At 39.7% G+C, this 17,789-nt stretch overlaps 1 protein-coding gene across 7 annotated transcripts in view; it reads left to right on the top strand.

The window, feature by feature from the left end:
- The window catches only part of ATE1 (arginyltransferase 1), a 161,631-nt gene that overhangs the window by 49,503 nt on the left and 94,339 nt on the right, over positions 1-17,789 (top strand). For all 7 annotated transcript variants that reach the window (XM_080822854.1, XM_080822851.1, XM_080822850.1 and 4 more), the window contains one exon: positions 460-492. In XM_080822854.1, the coding sequence (XP_080678980.1) occupies positions 460-492 (33 nt within the window). The remainder of the gene's footprint in view (positions 1-459; positions 493-17,789) is intronic.

Below are 17,789 nucleotides of genomic sequence, written 5' to 3' on the forward strand. Positions count from 1 at the left end.
TGCTCCCCAGCCTCCTTGCCTGGTCTTGACTTTTTCTTTCTTTTCTTGGTTCCCCTTTGGTTTCTGTCTTTGCCTTCTCTTGGCCTTTACTTAATTTTGCCTGTGGCATTCGTTGTCAGGGAGATTGCTGACAGAAGGATGATATATTCTGTAGGGGTTGTAAGATGAAACCTTAAAAAAGGAAAGCTTCTAAGACTAATTTGTTGGGCTTTAATTCATTTTTATACAGATTTTATTTCATTCGAATAGCTGGATACCAACTGTGGGGTAGATTGAACTTTTCTATACTCTGTGGATAAACTACACAATATATCAAAAATGTTAATTTTGCCGACTTTAAAGTTTACTTTAAATGCTGTTATTGAAAAGATATGTAATAATAATTTTTCCTTTTTTGTTGTCTTTTGCTGCACATTTATTGGATGAAACTGATCCTGATATTCAAACGTGACTCTGCAGTTTACAAGGTTCCTTTGCAGCTCCCCTCTGGAGGTAAGAGTTTATTCCCTGACGTTAATACTAGGATCACTAATGGGATGGCGCCATTGGCATGTTTTGTTAGGCACTTATTTGGTAATTTAGAGGTGATCATTTTGTTTTAATACATACTCTTCAATAATGGTAATGAGATGAATGCGGACTTTTTTTAGAATAAGAATTCCTGTAAGTTACAGAACTGCTCACCTTCATAACAGGTCATTGTTTCTTTTAAGGACATTTTCTTTTTTTAAGTAAACTGAAATCAGTCTTGCATTATAAAGAGCCTTATTGTATCTGTTTCATTCGCAACTGTTGACACTAGCTTTATTCTGTCTTAACTGCCCTGGCATTAACTGAGAGCTGGAGGAGTTGTGGGGGGGCGGTGGGGAGGGGTGCTGTTGTCAGGCAAGTTTCTGTTGGTTTGAGAGCACTTTTTCAAACCCCTGGATTGATAAGGGAAGAACAAAGGACTTACCTGTTGCTGAGCCTTTCCTAAACGCAGGCATGCTCCCTTGCTCTGCCTCCCTCTCCCACTTCTCTCCTCTCCTTTCCCTTCCCCCCTCTCAGTGCACTGCCACCTTGTGTAGAGCTGAGTTTCCAGTGATAACACTGGGGTATAAAGATGTTTAGGACACTGGGCGTGGTGCAAAAACAATGAATACTGTTACGCTGAAAAAAAAAAAGATATTTAGGAAAGCACCTCACTTGTGAGTTGACACAAGATGGGTAAGGCTTGGAGGTAGGAGGAGGCAGCAGATTGTGTGGCGAGATGCTTGCTCTCAGAAGCAAAGCTGGGTTTCAGAGCTTTCCTTCCCTTACTGGCCACACCGGGCAAATCGCAATTTCCCTGAGCCTGGGTTTTCTTGTCTTTAAAACACAGATGATAATTCCTACCTGTCCAGTGAAGCAGTGGACACAGCAGCATTTTTAAAGTGCTCCTCAGGGACACCTGGGTGGCTGAGGCTCAGGTCTTGATCCCAGGGTCAGGAGTTCAAGTGAGTTTAGTAAAAAAAGTGCTACTCAAACCTTAGTAATATTTCGTATTTTCCTCTTGGGCTGTGCCGCAGCCCTGCACAGTGAGACGCTGTCATCTGCCTTTCCTTTGTTCTTCCTTCTGCTTCTGCTTCTGTTGCCTTTATGTTCCCTTCCCCCGTTCCCGACTTGTCCAAATCCTGCCCGTCTTCAGACTGAGCCTACACGCTTTGTCCGCTGCCTGGCCCTCCTGTACCTCTGCACACAGAGGCAGTTGTTCCCTTTTCTGCTTCTGTGACACTGTGTTCACGAAATTACTGAAGCATTGCGGGTATATGGTGTAGCCCAGTCTGGCACATTGAATACTCTTAGAGACCGGTTTGATGATCGCCAGAGGACACTGACGAGGCCAGAGAGTACCATCCCGGTTTGGTTACATTTTCTAAATAATCCAGCATCAAGGGGGAAACAAAGCTCTGTTTGGACAGACTATGGGCTTTGAAATGTTGGCCCATGAGCAAGTCATTTCATCTTTTAGTAATCTAAAAATGGAAATGGTGATATTTTCTGGTTATTAAAACAAAATGAAATAGTGTGTGACAAACACTGAGCACAATGCCTGCCACATAGAATTCTAAATAAAGTTTATTGCAAGAACAATAAAAAAAGCAAACCATAAAAAATTTGAAGACAGTATAAATTATATAATTTACTCTTTAGTTGATGAAGCATTTTATAAGTATAGTAGGATGGGAAGTATCACAAAGGAAAGGATTAAAAAATAAGATTTGCTTCTGTTAAAAATCCTTAATTTTGGGGGTGCCTGGGTGGCTTGGTTGTTAAGTGTCTGCCTTCAGCTCGGGTCATGATCCCGGAGTCCTGGGATCGAGCCCCACGTCCGGCTCCCTGCTCAGCTGGAAGCTTGCTTCTCCCTCTCCCAGTCCCTCTGCCTGTGATCCCTCTTTCCCTGTGTCTTTCTCTGTCAAATAAATAAATAAAATCTTAAAAAAAAAATCCTTACTTTTGTTCATTAAAACGTATATAGATAGAAGGCAGTTTGGGGAAGGTGTGATAAGGTTATTATACTTAATGATCTCCTGGAATCAATTTTAAAATGTACTATTTTCTTTCCCATAACTTTTGGTTGTATTTTATGAGATAGTGTGGTGAAATACCAATGGTAATAAATGTTTTAAGAGTTTAACCTTGTAAGTAATCAAAGAAGTATAGTTTAAAAGAACAGTGATAAATGCTTGCTTACCTATTTAGATATATATTTTTTTTAATGAATGCTTAAGAAGATCTGATAGGATGGAATGTTTTTAAACTTTGTCTTTTAGAGAAATCAGTTTGGTCATCTATATAAATTCATATCTGTGGGTTGTGTGCCCGAGTAATTCTAGTCTAAGAATCACTGCCAGAGAAATAATCAGAAGTGAGGACAAAACTTGCATAAATGTTTATTACAGCATAACTTGTAATGGCAAAAAAATTATAAGCAGTCTAAATGTCCAGCAGTAGGAGAAGGTCAAGCAAATAATGGTACAGCCAGCCATATTACGGATAGAACGCTCGACAGCCATTATAGGGGGATTATGCATCTACATATTCATGAGTGTGTGTTGATGAACAAAACAGGGATAGAAGTAGGGTGTAAAATTATACATGTAAATCTCATTTTAAAAATAATTTAAGCATACAGAAATTAGTTACAAAGAAGATATTCAAGATGTTAAATTGTTTGACCCTTTGCTCTTCCACGAAGGAGCCACAGTGGGGAGAAGAGAAACCGTGGTAGGTTTTAAGCGGTGGCTTTTGTCATCAGTGTTTGGGAAGTACATCAGGCAAGTTTGATTGATGTGCAAACAGGATCTAGTTTTGTAGGAAAAGGGTGGGTGGGGAGAAATTGCAGGAGCTTACGTGAAGAGAATGCCGCTTAAGGTCTGAGGTTGGACTCTGATTACAGCAAGAGCTCTGAGGGGTAACCAGGAAGAATGGTTTTGAGCAGAAGACATTTAGGCTGGATTGGCTTACCTGGCCATGAAGTGAGTTAGGAGGCTGGAGCTTGCTGTCCACGGCACTACTGGGGCAGGTTTACAAACAATGGCAAAGATCCTTCTAAACAGACTCACTGATAGACTTTTCTCAAATGTAAGCCCAGTGAGAGGACCCTGTTTATCTTGTTTTGTCTGTGGGTCTGATTTTAGTATAGTAAATAGTACAGTGGAGGCTGTGGGTAAATATTTGTTGAATGAATGGATGGATGAATGAATGAATGAGCTAGGTGGGGCTGAGGCAGCAAGTAACAGGGTTTTACCGATAATTTGGCAGCGGTCAGCTAAAAACACAGGAGGCCTGATATTTATGTTTCAATATGGTTAACAGTCTTTCTAGCAAGACTGTAGCTACTTAAGATCAGGATCTTTGTCTTTTTTCATCTTTGGACGCTCTCAGGTATAGATAGGGCTTGGAGTTTACCTTTACCAACTGTACAGCTAGAGTTATGCCAAACAAATTTTTTTTTATTATATCTGGCTAAATATTGAGAATCTATGTGCAAAAGCTTTACTCTTTGGTGAAAAGTAGAGGGAAAGTATGATCAAATTTTAGTGATAGTTTCTGTCATTTTCTGTCTGATCTGCTTTTTCCACTTAATGATCTGGAGTTGTGTTTTACCTTTTAAATATCTCTTTTCTTACTGAGCTTATGGACTTGGGAAAGGAAAAAAAAAAGTCAAAATTACAGATGACCAATGTGCTTTTCTTTGCTTGAAGTATTTGGGATATACTTTGGGGGCTTTCTGTTGGAATTTTGCAGGGGCTTCCTGATGACCTAGTTAGTGGCTGCTACCCCAAATTTTCAGCAGCACTGAGCTCGGGATTCTGTTCCTTTGCCACCTCACAGAGCCTGCGAGCCAAAGCAAAGCCAAAGCAGGAGAGTGTTAGGAGTCCCAAATGCTTAATTTTGCCATTGAGCTCATGTTTTAGCTGGAGAAGGAAAGTTACACATATGGTAAATACCCAAACACCTTCCCTAATTTTGATTAAAAGAAAAATCTGGTAGAGACCATAAAATACATGAGTCTTGCAGTAGAAAATGAAGGATACTTTAAACTTCACTTTGTCCACAAAACTAGTATGAATGAGCCATGTCCCTTTGTTGTAAGTCCTAAACAGTTAACTGCCACATGAATCTAACGAAATTGTCAGGTTATAGTAATTACATCAGTAACTTGATCTGCTGTCATTTGAATGGAGCCATGTGTGGAGAGTCAGTTACTTCCCTCTGTGGGGCTGACCCTTTTACATTCCTGTAAGCTGAAGACTAATAGAGCTCATTACGCTTTATGGGAAAAGAGCTTTTATCACCTCGTCAAGTCAGGCAACATATTTCCATTATATTCCTAATTTCATGTGGCTCTGTGGTTGCTGATGTGCACTCCCCTGCTAGGTTTACATCGGCCCTCTTCCTTACAGACATTTTTATTGACATTTCTAAGTCTGAATTACATTTTGTGTGGCACCACCTACAGATGTCTTCAATTAAATGTAGGTAAATAAAGGGGATTATATATCAGAGGCTAAAAGATTCTTGAAATTCTCTTCCGAATCAGACTTTGCCAGCCAGTCCAGTAGGGTGCAGTCTTGTCGGCATTTCGGAGGCGGAGAGCGACAGGAGAGGTGTTTGTAAGACATTTCACCATGTGTGAATGTAGGTGGCTTAGGTTCTGTTAAGGTATGTCCTTCCTATTTCATTTCAAATCAATTACAGTCTTCATTTAGTAGGTATCATAGTAACTTACTGAGATGTTAGCACCTGTAGTGGGTGGGTGCTATGCTAAGCTCTTTTCTTATGTTGTTTTAATTCTCATAGAGTGTCTGTGAGGTAGATATTCCCAGGTGTGTTCTAAGGAAAATTGAGCCCGGAGAGGTACATTGGTTGAGCGTAACATCACAGCTGTTGGTATGTGGCAACAATAACAAGACAGAAAGGAGAAAATGAAATAATCTGTAAGATTTTTTTTAAGTTTTAATTTTAATTCTAATTAGTTAAAACATAGTGTCATATTAGTTTCAGGTGTACAATATAGTGGTTCAACAGTTCCATACATCACCTGGTGCTCATGATGACAGGTGCCCTCCTTAGTCCCCATCACCTGTTTCACCCTCTCTGCTCCCCACCTCTGGTAATGCTGTAAGATTCTTGCACTATGTGAAGTGATAAGTTCGAGATGTATTTCGTAAACCCAAGGGCAAGATTTCTCAAGCTTGGCATTACTGATGTTTTGGATCTATTAAATCTTTATTGTGGGCGCTATCCTGTGCATTGTGTGATGCTTTGCAACATCTCTAACTTCTACCTAATAGATGCCAGTAGCACCCTGAGTTGAAACAAAATGTCTCTAGACTGCCAGATGTCCCAGAGGAGTGAATTGACTCCCTCTTGAAAACCACTGCCCTAGAGCAGCCTTAGAAACAAAGAGATACAGTTGATAAGCCAATACTGAAGATAATTGCCAGGATAGCATGTTTTCAGTCTCATGAGAGGCAGAAAAAGAACGAGAGGTGAACAAAGAACAAGTGAGACGGACAGCGAATCGCACGAAGTCCAGCCCTGCTGATTGCATCCAATATAAATGACCTGAACCAGGACTCTGCTGTATCGACATGTTCCGTATCTACACTGTCCCAAGCACATATATAGCTAGTGGTCCTACATAGATACTGAGCTTTTTGGGATCTGAATTTAAAATTTTATGATTAGTGAACTCACGAAGCCACATATGGCCAGGGGCTCTCCTGTTGGACAGTACCCATCCAAACACTCTAATTAAAAGTTAGAGATTGTCAGATTAGATTTAAAAAAAAAAAAAAAAAAGGCAAGATGTACCTTAACTGTGCTGACATGGATCATTTAAAAGTAAAAGGCCAGAGTAAGGCAAACCACCCAAATGCTAATCCTGAAAAAGTTGGAGCGGCTATATTCTTATCTGACAAAGCAAACTTAAGGGCATGGGCTGGCAACTGAAAGGAAGAGGGACATTTCATGGAGCTAAAAGGTCAGTTCATCATACAAAGACGCAGTAATCCAAAGGGTGAGACAGTAATAGAGCCCAGGAACACCTGGAGCAAAAGCCAGTGGAACTGAGAGGAGGAGGAGTCCAATCCACAGTCATAGTTGGAGACTTTAGGACAACTTTCTCTATAGTTGGCAGAAGAATTAGAAACTAGAAGGACTACAGAAGATGTGAACAGCACTATCACACAATTTTACTTCATTGATCTCTGCTGAACACTGTACCCAACAGTGACAAATGACATATTTTTTCAAGTACACAGGGAACATTCACTAAGATCAGATGCTGTACCATTATGCAGAGCTCAGTAACGGAAAGGATCAAAATCATCCCTGATCAAAACGTAATTGTTAGACTCAATAATAGAAAGAACTCATAGCTCAGTAGTAATAAGACAATGTAGTTAAAAAATGGGCAAAAGACTTGATTATGTATTTCACCAGAGAAAACATACAGTTGGTTAATAAGCTCATGAAAAGATGCTCACCGTCCATTAGGGAAATGCAGATTAAAACCACAATGAGATACCACCACAAACCCCTTAGAATGGCTGTAATCAAAAGACAGTAACAGGTGTTGGCAAGATGTGGAGAAATTGGCAACCTTATTCACTGTGGGGACGGTTAAAATGGTATAGCCATGGTTTTGCATTTCTTCAAAATATTAAAGATAGGGTTACTGTTTGACCCCAAAATATAGGAATGTCCAAGCAAAATGAAAAATAGACGTCCAAAGACTTGGATGTGAATGTTCATAGTAGCATTATTCATAATGGCCAGAAGCTGGGAACAATTGAAATGTCCGTCAGCTGGTGAGTGGATAAACGTCTCTGTGTACAGTGCAGTACTATTCAGCTGTAACGGGCACCAGTTGTGATATAGGTTAGAACGTGGGTGAACATTGAAAACATTACGCGAAAGCAGCCAGACATAGGGGGCTACGTACTGTGTTTCAGTTTTAATGAATTACTCAAAAAAGGGAAATTTAGAGAGGTGGAAAGCAGATGAGTGTAATTAGAGGTAGGAGTGAAGGATTAAGTACATACGGAGCTCTTAGGAGTTCTGGAGATGATAGAGATAATCCCAAATTCGATTGTGGTGATGATTCCACAATTCTATAAATTTGCTAAAAATCACACAATTTACGCTTAAAATGGGTGAGTTTTTAATCATGTGTAAATAAAGCTGGGGGAATAAAGCTGGGGGAAAAAGGCATATATCATTTCTTCATCCTTTAATTTTCTAAAATGTTGTAGAAAAGATCTGATTCAATTTGGTATCCTACTTCCTTACTATACCCCTAGTTGTGGTGTAGTGTTTGTAGATTTAGTATTCCCCAAGACAGTGTTATATATTGAAATAGATGTGTTTGAAGGAATATTAGCTATTTAGTTAATACTCTTAATTTTAAGTGTTGGCCGTTAGTGTATTTTGATAGTTTGTAAAACCATCTTTCCAAACTTTTTTTTGAAGTTGAGAGCGACTTCTCACTTGGAGCTCTGTGATAGACTGGAATAATGTGGACATTTGGGTGCCTCTGTGTACATTGATTGCAATCTGCATGTAGTAGCAGGAAAAAAAGGACCATTAAAAACCTAACCATCTCTTTAATCTGCAAGCAAATGAAATATCATTGCTTGGGGTGGCTCTGGTAGATGTCAGGGTATCTCCAGTGGCCAGAATTTGGAAGAGGGTATGGCTGTTACCAAACTGGGTTCTGTAGAGTTGAAGGGAGCTTGCAGAGGTAGTAGTCAAGGGGTGACGTGGAGAAGATTGAGCTGTTAAACTTGGAAAGGGAGTTAAAACCGTTTTACCAAACAAGGAGGATGCTGAGGATCTGATAGCCCGGGAGCTGGCCTGAGGTGGAGAGCCGGGAGAGAAGGCTGGGAAGAGGGTTCAGCTGGGTGACTTAGAGGAGCTTTCACCTGCTGTCTGGTCTGGGGCCTGGGAGCACCAGCTGTGCGTAGAGAGCCAGGACCAGGGCAGACAGAGGTATCTGACCGAGGGCTAGATCTCAGAGAATGGTTGTCAGGCTGCTATTGGTACTGAATAATTTAAAAAGGAAAGCTAGGCTGTGCCTATTGGGTAAAAGGGAGTTACAGTGAGAGGTGCTGTTTTTTTCTGGCTAACGTGGGTTGGGGAAGAGTCCTGTAGTTTTCAGGCTGGGTCGCGTTTGCTGTAGAATCAGGCTGAGTAGTGTTGGGCGGAGGCACCAGTTTAGAATTCTAGAGATGAGATAATCATTGGGATTATCACTTGATTGCTCTTCCATTCGGTACACCTGAAGGGTGTTGGGCTCTTACGGCTGGGGCGGGACTGCTGCTGAGGCAGCTGACAAAGAATCAGTTGAACTAAAGACATTTCCTATTTGCCCTCTATTTACTTTGGTAAGCAGGGCGTAAGCATCTTTTATATGGTAGTCGGAAGAGTATTCCCTGGGCTCACACCCGGCCAGTGCGGGTGGAATTCCAGCGTGCTTCTGGGTATCACATGACAGTTGAGCCAATGTTACTTGAAACTTTATGTTTTAGAATGAAATTGTATAAACTGGAAGTCTTTTTCTGGAAACCAGTCTCCTGTGATAAAAATATGAAAATTTATTCTGAGAATAAGAGAAAAGGTACTAGAATAAAAACCCCAGACCTTAAAGAGGAAAAATGCCATAAATTTCCTTGTTGAAGATGTTTCTGGCATGGAGCTTAGATTAGTTTAGGCTTCTTAAAATCCAAGTCCTTTCCAGGTACCTTTTGCCAGATCAGTCTTCCTTTAGCAAGTAGTTACGGTTTTCATCATTACTCCAAGGATCCTTCAACTGTGTTCAAAATTAAGGTCATCTGCCTTGACAGTTTTCATTACCCATTACATGTGCATGAATGCTTCCGAAAATGTTTGAATGGTAAATCCTGGGGTGGATTAGTTTCCATGGGGATGTCAGTCTTGTTTGATGTTTGCAGTCATTCAGTTTTAAATAAAAATATCAGGCTGGGTTGTCACTGGGGGGATGCTTTTCCCCTCTGTAAGAAAGACCGGAAAAACAGGTCACAAATTGAACTGATGTTAAATAAGTTTCATTAAGGTAGTTACTCTTGATTCTAAGGTGTTTGTCATAGTCTTCAATAAATTTTTTAAAGATTTTATTTATTTATTATTTGAGAGAGAGAGAGAGAGAGAATGAGTGAGAGCGAGCATTAGAGGAAAGAGGTCAGCGGGAGAAGCAGACTCCCTGTCAAGCAGGGAGCCTGATGTGGGACTCGATCCTGGGACTCCAGGATCATGACCTGAACCGAAGGCAGTCATTTAACCAACTGAGCCATCCAGGCTCCCATCTTCAATAAATATTGACTAATCTGTAGAATTGTGAGGTTTGAGGTTCTGTTACTTTTCCTTGTAAGGTTTTGTGGTGCCTCAGTAGAAGTCTTTTTGTTGGATAGGTTTTAAAAATATAAGGAAATGTCAAAGTAAACAGTTAACAGATTAACATCTTAATTTTTTTGTATTCTGCAATAGAAATGCAAAAATAAGTTCCTTTCTTATTTCCGTCACACTTATTAAACACATTTACTGTAAATCATTCTCAGTGATTTAAGCTCTGTAAAGTTCAAATTTTTGTCATCACACTGCTTCTAGTTTAAGTTATGAGTATTAGGGTGGACTATTTTGCTTGCTTTGAAGCATTTCATTTCCTAAGAATTATGTCATTGAGGAATACATTTCTTGATTCATCCTCTGGCTTAGTAAGTTACTGAAGCATCTTAATTCATTACATTAAATAGAACATGTTACTGTATTGTGATTGTGTTCTGACGTGGGCCACCACAGAAGCAGTGTCCAGTGAGAAAAACAGCAATAGTTGAGAATTCCAAGTTTGGGTCCTTCTCGTTCATCTAAATGGGTCTTGTGACCTTGGACAGGCCCCTTTATCACCCCAACCCTTACTTTTTCATTTTTAAAGTGATTAAGGGTATCTCAAATGAAGAGCTCCCTCAAACTGAGTGATCTTAGCTAACATTTTAACATATTTTGTACAGTTGACTCTTGAACAATGTGGGTTGAACTGTGGATCCACTAATACATGGATTTTTGTAATTTTTGTAATATTGTAAATATATTTGCTCTTAGGATTTTATTAATATTTTCTCCAGCTTACTTTATTGTAAGAATACAGTATATAATACATATAACACAAAATAATTGACTATTTCTTTTATCAGTTATGTTTCCTGTCAATACTAGGCTATTAGTAGTTAAGTTTCATGGAGTCAAAGATTATTTGTTTATAAGATACCATTTTCACACCCATCAGGTTGGCTGTTATCAAAAATACAGCAAACAATAAATGTTGGCACGGATGTGGAGAAATTAGAACCCTTGTGCATTGCTTGTAGGCATGTAAAATGGTGCAGCCTCTATGGGAAATGAGTGGCAGTTCCTGAAAAAATTAAAAATTTATTTACCATATGATCCAGCAATTTCTCCTTTAGGTTTATACTCAAAAAAATTGAAAATTGGGGCTCAAACAGATACTGTGAACCAGTGTTTGTAGAGGCATTGTTCACAAGAGCCAAAAGGTAGAAACAACCCAAGCGTCTATGAACAGATGAAGAGATAAAAAAATGTGGTCTGTGCATCCCAGGGAATATTCCTCAGCCCTAAGAAGAAGGGAGACTCTGACACAGGCTATGACATGGATGGACCTTGAGGATATCATGCTAAGTGAAATAAGCCAGTCACAAAAAGACAAATACTATGTGATTCCACCTACCTGAAGTAGTTAGAGTAGGCAGATTCACAGAGACGGAAAGTAGAGCAGAGGATCCAGGGGCTGGGGAAGGTGGAGGGAGGGAGTTACTATTTAGTGGATATAGAAATACTTGGCAAACTCAAACAAACTCATAATTTTAAAAAATCTATTCATATATTACACGTAATACTAATAAATCTGAGAAAGACATGCTTTTTTATTTATTTTTTTCTCTTTTAAGATTTATTAGAGAGGACATGACTGGGGGTAAGAGGGAAGGAGAAGGAGAAGCAGACTCCCCATTGAGCAGGGAGCCCCACTTGGGGGCTCCATCCCAGGACCCTGGGATCATGACCTGAGCCAAAGGCAGACACTTAACCAACTAAGCCATCCAGCCCCCCGCCCACTTTTTTCTTTTTAAACCAAAATTATTAAGCCAGTTTGATTTATTTTAAAAATGTTTCTGAGGTAGCACTTTCTGTAAGGAGTTTATTTTCTGTGTATTTGGAGAATATTTGATTTATATAATGTCTATAAATCAATTTTACAGAGCTCCTCTAATAAGGAAATGTGATGTTATGATCCATTAATACCTTCTGAAGGTAGGAAAATATTTCACATATAATGAGAAATAAAGACTTTTCTGAATCACAAATTCACAGACATAGAACTCTGAGCTCCAGTTCTGCAACTTGAGCTACAGGTCACACATAAACACAGAAACTCATGGGTTCAGATCTCAAAGAGCTGTTCTCCTTAGCTGACTGAGCTCACAGATACCCAGACCAAAAATACCCCTGGTGAACCAGAGTCTCTGCCTCCTCTCATTAAACAGAGAATGGATCTACCGTCATTCATCCAACAGACCGTAAACCGAATCTAACTACTACTGCCACTGAGGGGCTAACTTACTGGTTATCAAACAGAAACAAAAACAAAGGCACAAACTTAGTGGAGAGGGAGAAAAAGACAGAGAAACACAGCATAGCTGGAGCATTGGGAATGTCTTCGAGAGTCAAGAAAAGACAGGCTGGGCATCACAGACCATGAGGGCCCTTGTGCGTTTCTTAGCTCCAGTAAGTGTCGCTTGAGCTTCTCAGTAGGTCACCTCCAAAACTGCTCAGCTACATTGTCAGGTAGGGAAAAGCCTGATAACCATACAAACAGACCATGAACACATTAATTAGTGCCAGTATCAGTAACAGTAAAGCTGGTACAAGGAGCATTTGTGAAAATACAGATACTGAGTTACACACACACACACAATTTAATAAGGGGTTGAGATGAGTTTGCTAAGTTGATTAGAATAATCAAGCCCAGAACTGCTCTTAAACCGTAAGAGACTCTTAACTCTAGGAAACAAACTGAGGGTTGCTGGAGGGCAGGTGGGTGGGGGGAGGATAGGGTGACTGCGTGATGGAATGAGCAATGGGTGTTAACTGCACGTGATGAATCACTAAATTCTATCCCTGAAACTAATGATACACTGTATGGACTATATGTTAACTAAATTGTATCTAGAAATAAATGAGGGGCGCCTGGGTGGCTCAGTGGGTTAAAGCCTCTGCCTTTGGCTTAGGTCAGGATCAAGCCCCACATCAGGCTCTCTGCTCAGCAGGGAGACTGCTTCCCCCTTTCTCTCTGCCTGCCTCTCTGCTACTTTTGATCTCTGTCTGTCAAATAAATTAAATAAATAAATAAATAAATAAATGAAAAAAGAATACCCAGTCATTTTTTTTGGCCTTTATAAAATTTCAGGTATCACTGGTTCTTTTTAACACATACTAATAATTCTTCAACCTCAGTCTCTAAAACTCTTGATTATATATTAGTGCATTTTTATTAAAAATAAAAGGAGAAAAGAGTATGTATCATCCACGAACCCTGTACTGATAGTACCCGATATTTTTTCCCATCTTTATCAGTTTATGTGTGTGTGCTGTACACATGTAGAGAGAGAAAATTTTTATCTGGTTGGGATCATACATGGCATTTTATATTGTCTTCACTTGACTTGGAGAAATGTTTATAATGTTACTAAAAATTCTTGGTAAAAATAGCTTTTATTTATTACATAATAGCTCCTCATATAAATGTACTGTAATTAGCTTATTTTATCTTAGAATTTTGTTTAATTTGTTTCTTTCTCCCAATTTGGAAGTACATAGATGTTGTCATGGTATCGGTGTCATGGACATAGTAGGAGCTGATTAAAATTGTTAAGTTAGATGCTAATGAGTTGTTTTTTGAGATTATCAACAGAAATTGAGGCAGTTGGTATAGTTTGTTCCTCTCCGATGACCAGCTAATCTTCATCAACTCAGGGATTCTGATAAAGTCAAGGCATTTAGAAGTTTACCCAGTATAAAGTACTGTGTAGCAATTAGAGAGAATTGTGTGAATAGGAACATCATAGGAATTCCTCCTAATTCTAAGTCTATAAAAAATAAGTCATTTATGTTACTTAGCAAAATCAACTTTTATATGCTTTATGAGCAGAGGAAGTGTTGCTTAAAATACAGCAAAAGAAAATATTGTAACTTTTACATGCACTTTCTTTTATTAACATCATTTAAATGTAGTTGTCTTTGAATTGGAATATAAGTGGTGATTGGAAATAATCATATCAGAATAAGCCTGAATAGACTAATAATTGTGGTACAGGCTTGTTACAGAATTAGCATTATTTAATTTGTAATACCTAACTAAGATAGTTGAATATTTTGAAGGCTAAGATCAATAAATTTGTCCCCTATAATGTAAGCTGGGTTGTAAAGTACTGATATCCAGCAGGGTATCAAATTAGGGTACTCAGAGTTTCTGTTACTGTCAGAATGAGCCCCCAAAAAAGTAACCTAGAAAGACAAAAATATTTCTTGGTGGTGGTGATTGCAATGCCTATTGGTAGCTAAACCCATCAGGTAATGTTCCCAGCTAGTTCAAGGCTACAGTTGTCTTCTTTAGGCGGGGGGTTGTCAGCGAGCAGGGACTCGAGCTACCTGAGTGTTGTGTCAGTGAGTGGAAGCACACGGTTATGGAGTTTTCCTTGTCCTGGACATTTAGAGGATTCTGATTAGAGGAAAGTGGAATGTTCTTTGGTGGATACTCCAGTCACCATATATTTTCTCAGAATTGGTCCTTAAAGGATTTTAATTTCACATACTTTTGGACCTAACTAGAAACAGGGCTGGAGTCTTCCAGGTAGATTGTCGTTATATCTACCTTATAATATAGCTCTGAGCCAGGAAGTGTGTTAAATTGGTGGCCATCTATAGTGTACTGATTGCCAACAAATTAGGAATTGGTTGCATTTGATTTTTTATTAAAGATTTTATATATTTATTTGACAGATCACAAGTAGGCAGAGGGGCAGGCAGAGAGAGAGGGGGGAAGCAGGCTCCCCGCTTAGCAGAGAGCCCAATGTGGGGCTTGATTCCAGGACCCTGAGATTGTGACCTGAGGTGAAGGCAGAGGCTTAACCCACTGAGCCACCCAGGCACCCCACATTTGATTTTTAAATCACTTACACAAGACTACGTGATAGGTAGTAACCATGAGTATTGCTATTTGTATTTTCCAACTTAAATTTATTTGTTTTCTTTATTTCTTAATTACAGACCATATTTTTTCAAATTAGCTTTGAATTTTCTTTTTTAAGAAATTAGGTAGATTTTGATATCAGAGTGGTTTAGCACATCTTTGTGTTTTTACTTTTGAAATAAATCCCGATGCAGTGCCTGGGTGGTTCAGTCAGTTAAGTGTCCAATTAAGCAACTAACTCTTGGTTTCAGCTCAGGTAATGATCTTGGGGTCCTGAGAGCCAGCCCTGCCTCGGCTCCATGCCCAGTGGGGTGTTTGCTGGAGATTCTGTCTTGACCTCTGTCCCCCCCCACCCCCTGGCTCATGCCTTCTCTCCCTTTCTCTCATATTAAGTAAATAAATCTTTTTAAACAAAATAAAATCAGTCCGAACTTCAGTTCAGTGTTTCGTGAAACTTAACAAAAGAAAACAATTGCAGAAATAAGTGTTTTCAGTACAATGCAGACTTTGAATCAGGTGCTTAAAATGATTTCCTTTGGGGGCCTCCATGAACTGCTGTTTAAAAAAAATGCAGGACACTAATTGTCTAATTGTAGATTTTTGTGTGAACAGGCGTGGTCTGGGAGAGGTACTTTTGGATGTCTTGGGAGGACAGTGCAGGTTCTGCTTTCTTAAAGGTCCTGAAGACCTTCCCTGTTCAAAGATAATACTATCTTGGGGCCCATGGTTAAGTCTGCCCAACAAATAAATTCTGCCTCTGGTCCCTGGCACATGACTCCCCCTTTGTCTGTTCCTTTGAGTCTTAACAGTGTTTTTTTAGGCCTGAATGAGGCACATGAAGGCAGGTGGGTCAGGAGACAGGTGTACTATCAGAGTACATATACACTCATTTGGGGAGTGGTTTAGGTAGAAGCCGAAATTGGCATATTAATATTGATGCCATTTCTACAGAGCGCCTTTGGTGTCCTACTGCAGAGCTCACTCATCCATAAACCTCGCCATTCTTCCCCAGCCTTTAAGATGTTTTTTCTTTTGTCTAGCTAGTGGTGAGCTCTATTACATTTTTTCCTGTTATCAACTAAATCCTTGCAGTGGAGGAACTTCTGAGAAATAACTTCGCTTATTAATTCTTTCACATAGCCAGAATGTGCAAAATGCAAGCATGGGAAGGTTAACTATTAGATATTATTGATCACATCACTGATTTATGGTGCAGTTCAGATAGCGCCTATTAATTAGAATAGCTGCGGTTCCAGGAGCTACTGGTGTAATCTCGCAGGTGTAAACTTTTAGGGTGTGCCATTCAGACCCCTTAAAACGGAAAGCTAAAACTGACCCAGATTTGCTCACAGTCTCAAGATGCTTTTCTTTGTACATTATCATTTGTTCTTCACAATGACCTCTGAGGTTGAAGAGTAGTAGGATTCCTGTTTTAAAAATGCTGAGATGGGGGGACACCTGGCCGGTTCAGTTGGTAGAGCATGGGAATCTTGGTCTCAGAGTCGTTGAGTTCAAGCCCCATGTTGGGCATGGAGCCTACTTTTAAAAAATGCAGAAATGGATAGTTTAAAAGTAGTTACTGCCTTGGTAAGGTAAAATAGCCAGAAAGTGTACAGTGAAGTTAGGGCTCATCTCCAGCTACTTTAATTCCAAATCCCGGACTCAAGTCACTGTACGGTCCTCCCTTTTTATAGCTTATAGTTCATAGCCTCCTTCACTACCTGTATTCTTAAAAATTCATTTATGTGAGTGCTCTCAAAAGTTTCCTGCAATTCCTGGTGGTCCCTGAAGCCTCAGCAAGGAATCCTTGAGGTCAAAATGATATTTTATTAGCCTTTTTCTCTCTCATTCTCTTATGGGCATATGGGGTATTTTTCAGAGGCTGCATGGTGACAGCAAATACAGAAGCACATGTGAGATCCAGCTATCCTCTGCCAAACCAGACATTAAAGAGATTCCAGAAATGGAAATCAGTGCCATTTTTCTCACTAAATTTTTGTTTTGTTTTGGAAAATATAGTAGTTATTTTTTTAACAAGTGTTATTCATTGTTATTTTTAAGCAAATAACAAATACATACTAAAAAAAATTTTTTTTTATAAACATATAATCTATTATTAGCCCCAGGGGTACAGGCCTGTGAATCGCCAGGTTTACACACTTCATGGCACTCACCATAGCCCATATCCTCCCCAATGTCCATAACCCCACCACCCTCTCCCAGCCCCCCTCCCCCCAGCAACCCTCTGTTTTGTGAGATTAAGAGTCACTTATGGTTTGTCTCCCTCCCAATCCCATCTTGTTTCATTTATTCTTTTCCTACCCCCCTAACCTCCCATGTTGCATCTCCACTTCCTCATATCAGGGAGATCATATGATAGTTGTCTTTCTCCGACTGACTTATTTCGCTGAGCCTGTTACCCTCTAGTTCCATCCACGTTGTTGCAAATGGCAAGATTTCATTTCTTTTGATGGCTGCATAGTATTCCATTGTAGATATATACCACATCTTCTTTATCCATTCATCTGTTGATGGACATCTAGGTTCTTTCTATAGTTTGGCTATTGTGGACATTGCTGCTATAAACATTCGGGTGCACGTGCCCCTTCAGATCACTATCTTTGTATCTTTAGGGTAAATACCCAGTAGTGTGATTGCTGGGTCATAGGGTAGCTCTATTTTCACTTTTTGAGGAACGTCCATGCTGTTTTCCAGAGTGGCTGCACCAGCTTGCACTCTCACCAGCAGTGTAGGAGGGTTCCCCTTTCTCCACATCCTCTCCAGCATCTCTCATTTCCTGACTTGTTAATTTTAGCCATTCTGATTGGTGTGAGGTGGTATCTCATTGTGGTTTTGATTTATATTTCCCTGATGCCGAGTGATGTGGAGCATTTTTTCATGTGTCTGTTGGCCATCTGGATGTCTTCTTTGCAGAAATGTCTGTTCATGTCCTCTGCCCATTTCTTGATCGGATTATTTG

This window comes from Martes martes (assembly GCF_963455335.1).
Source record: "Martes martes genome assembly, chromosome: 14".
NCBI lineage: Eukaryota > Metazoa > Chordata > Mammalia > Carnivora > Mustelidae > Martes > Martes martes.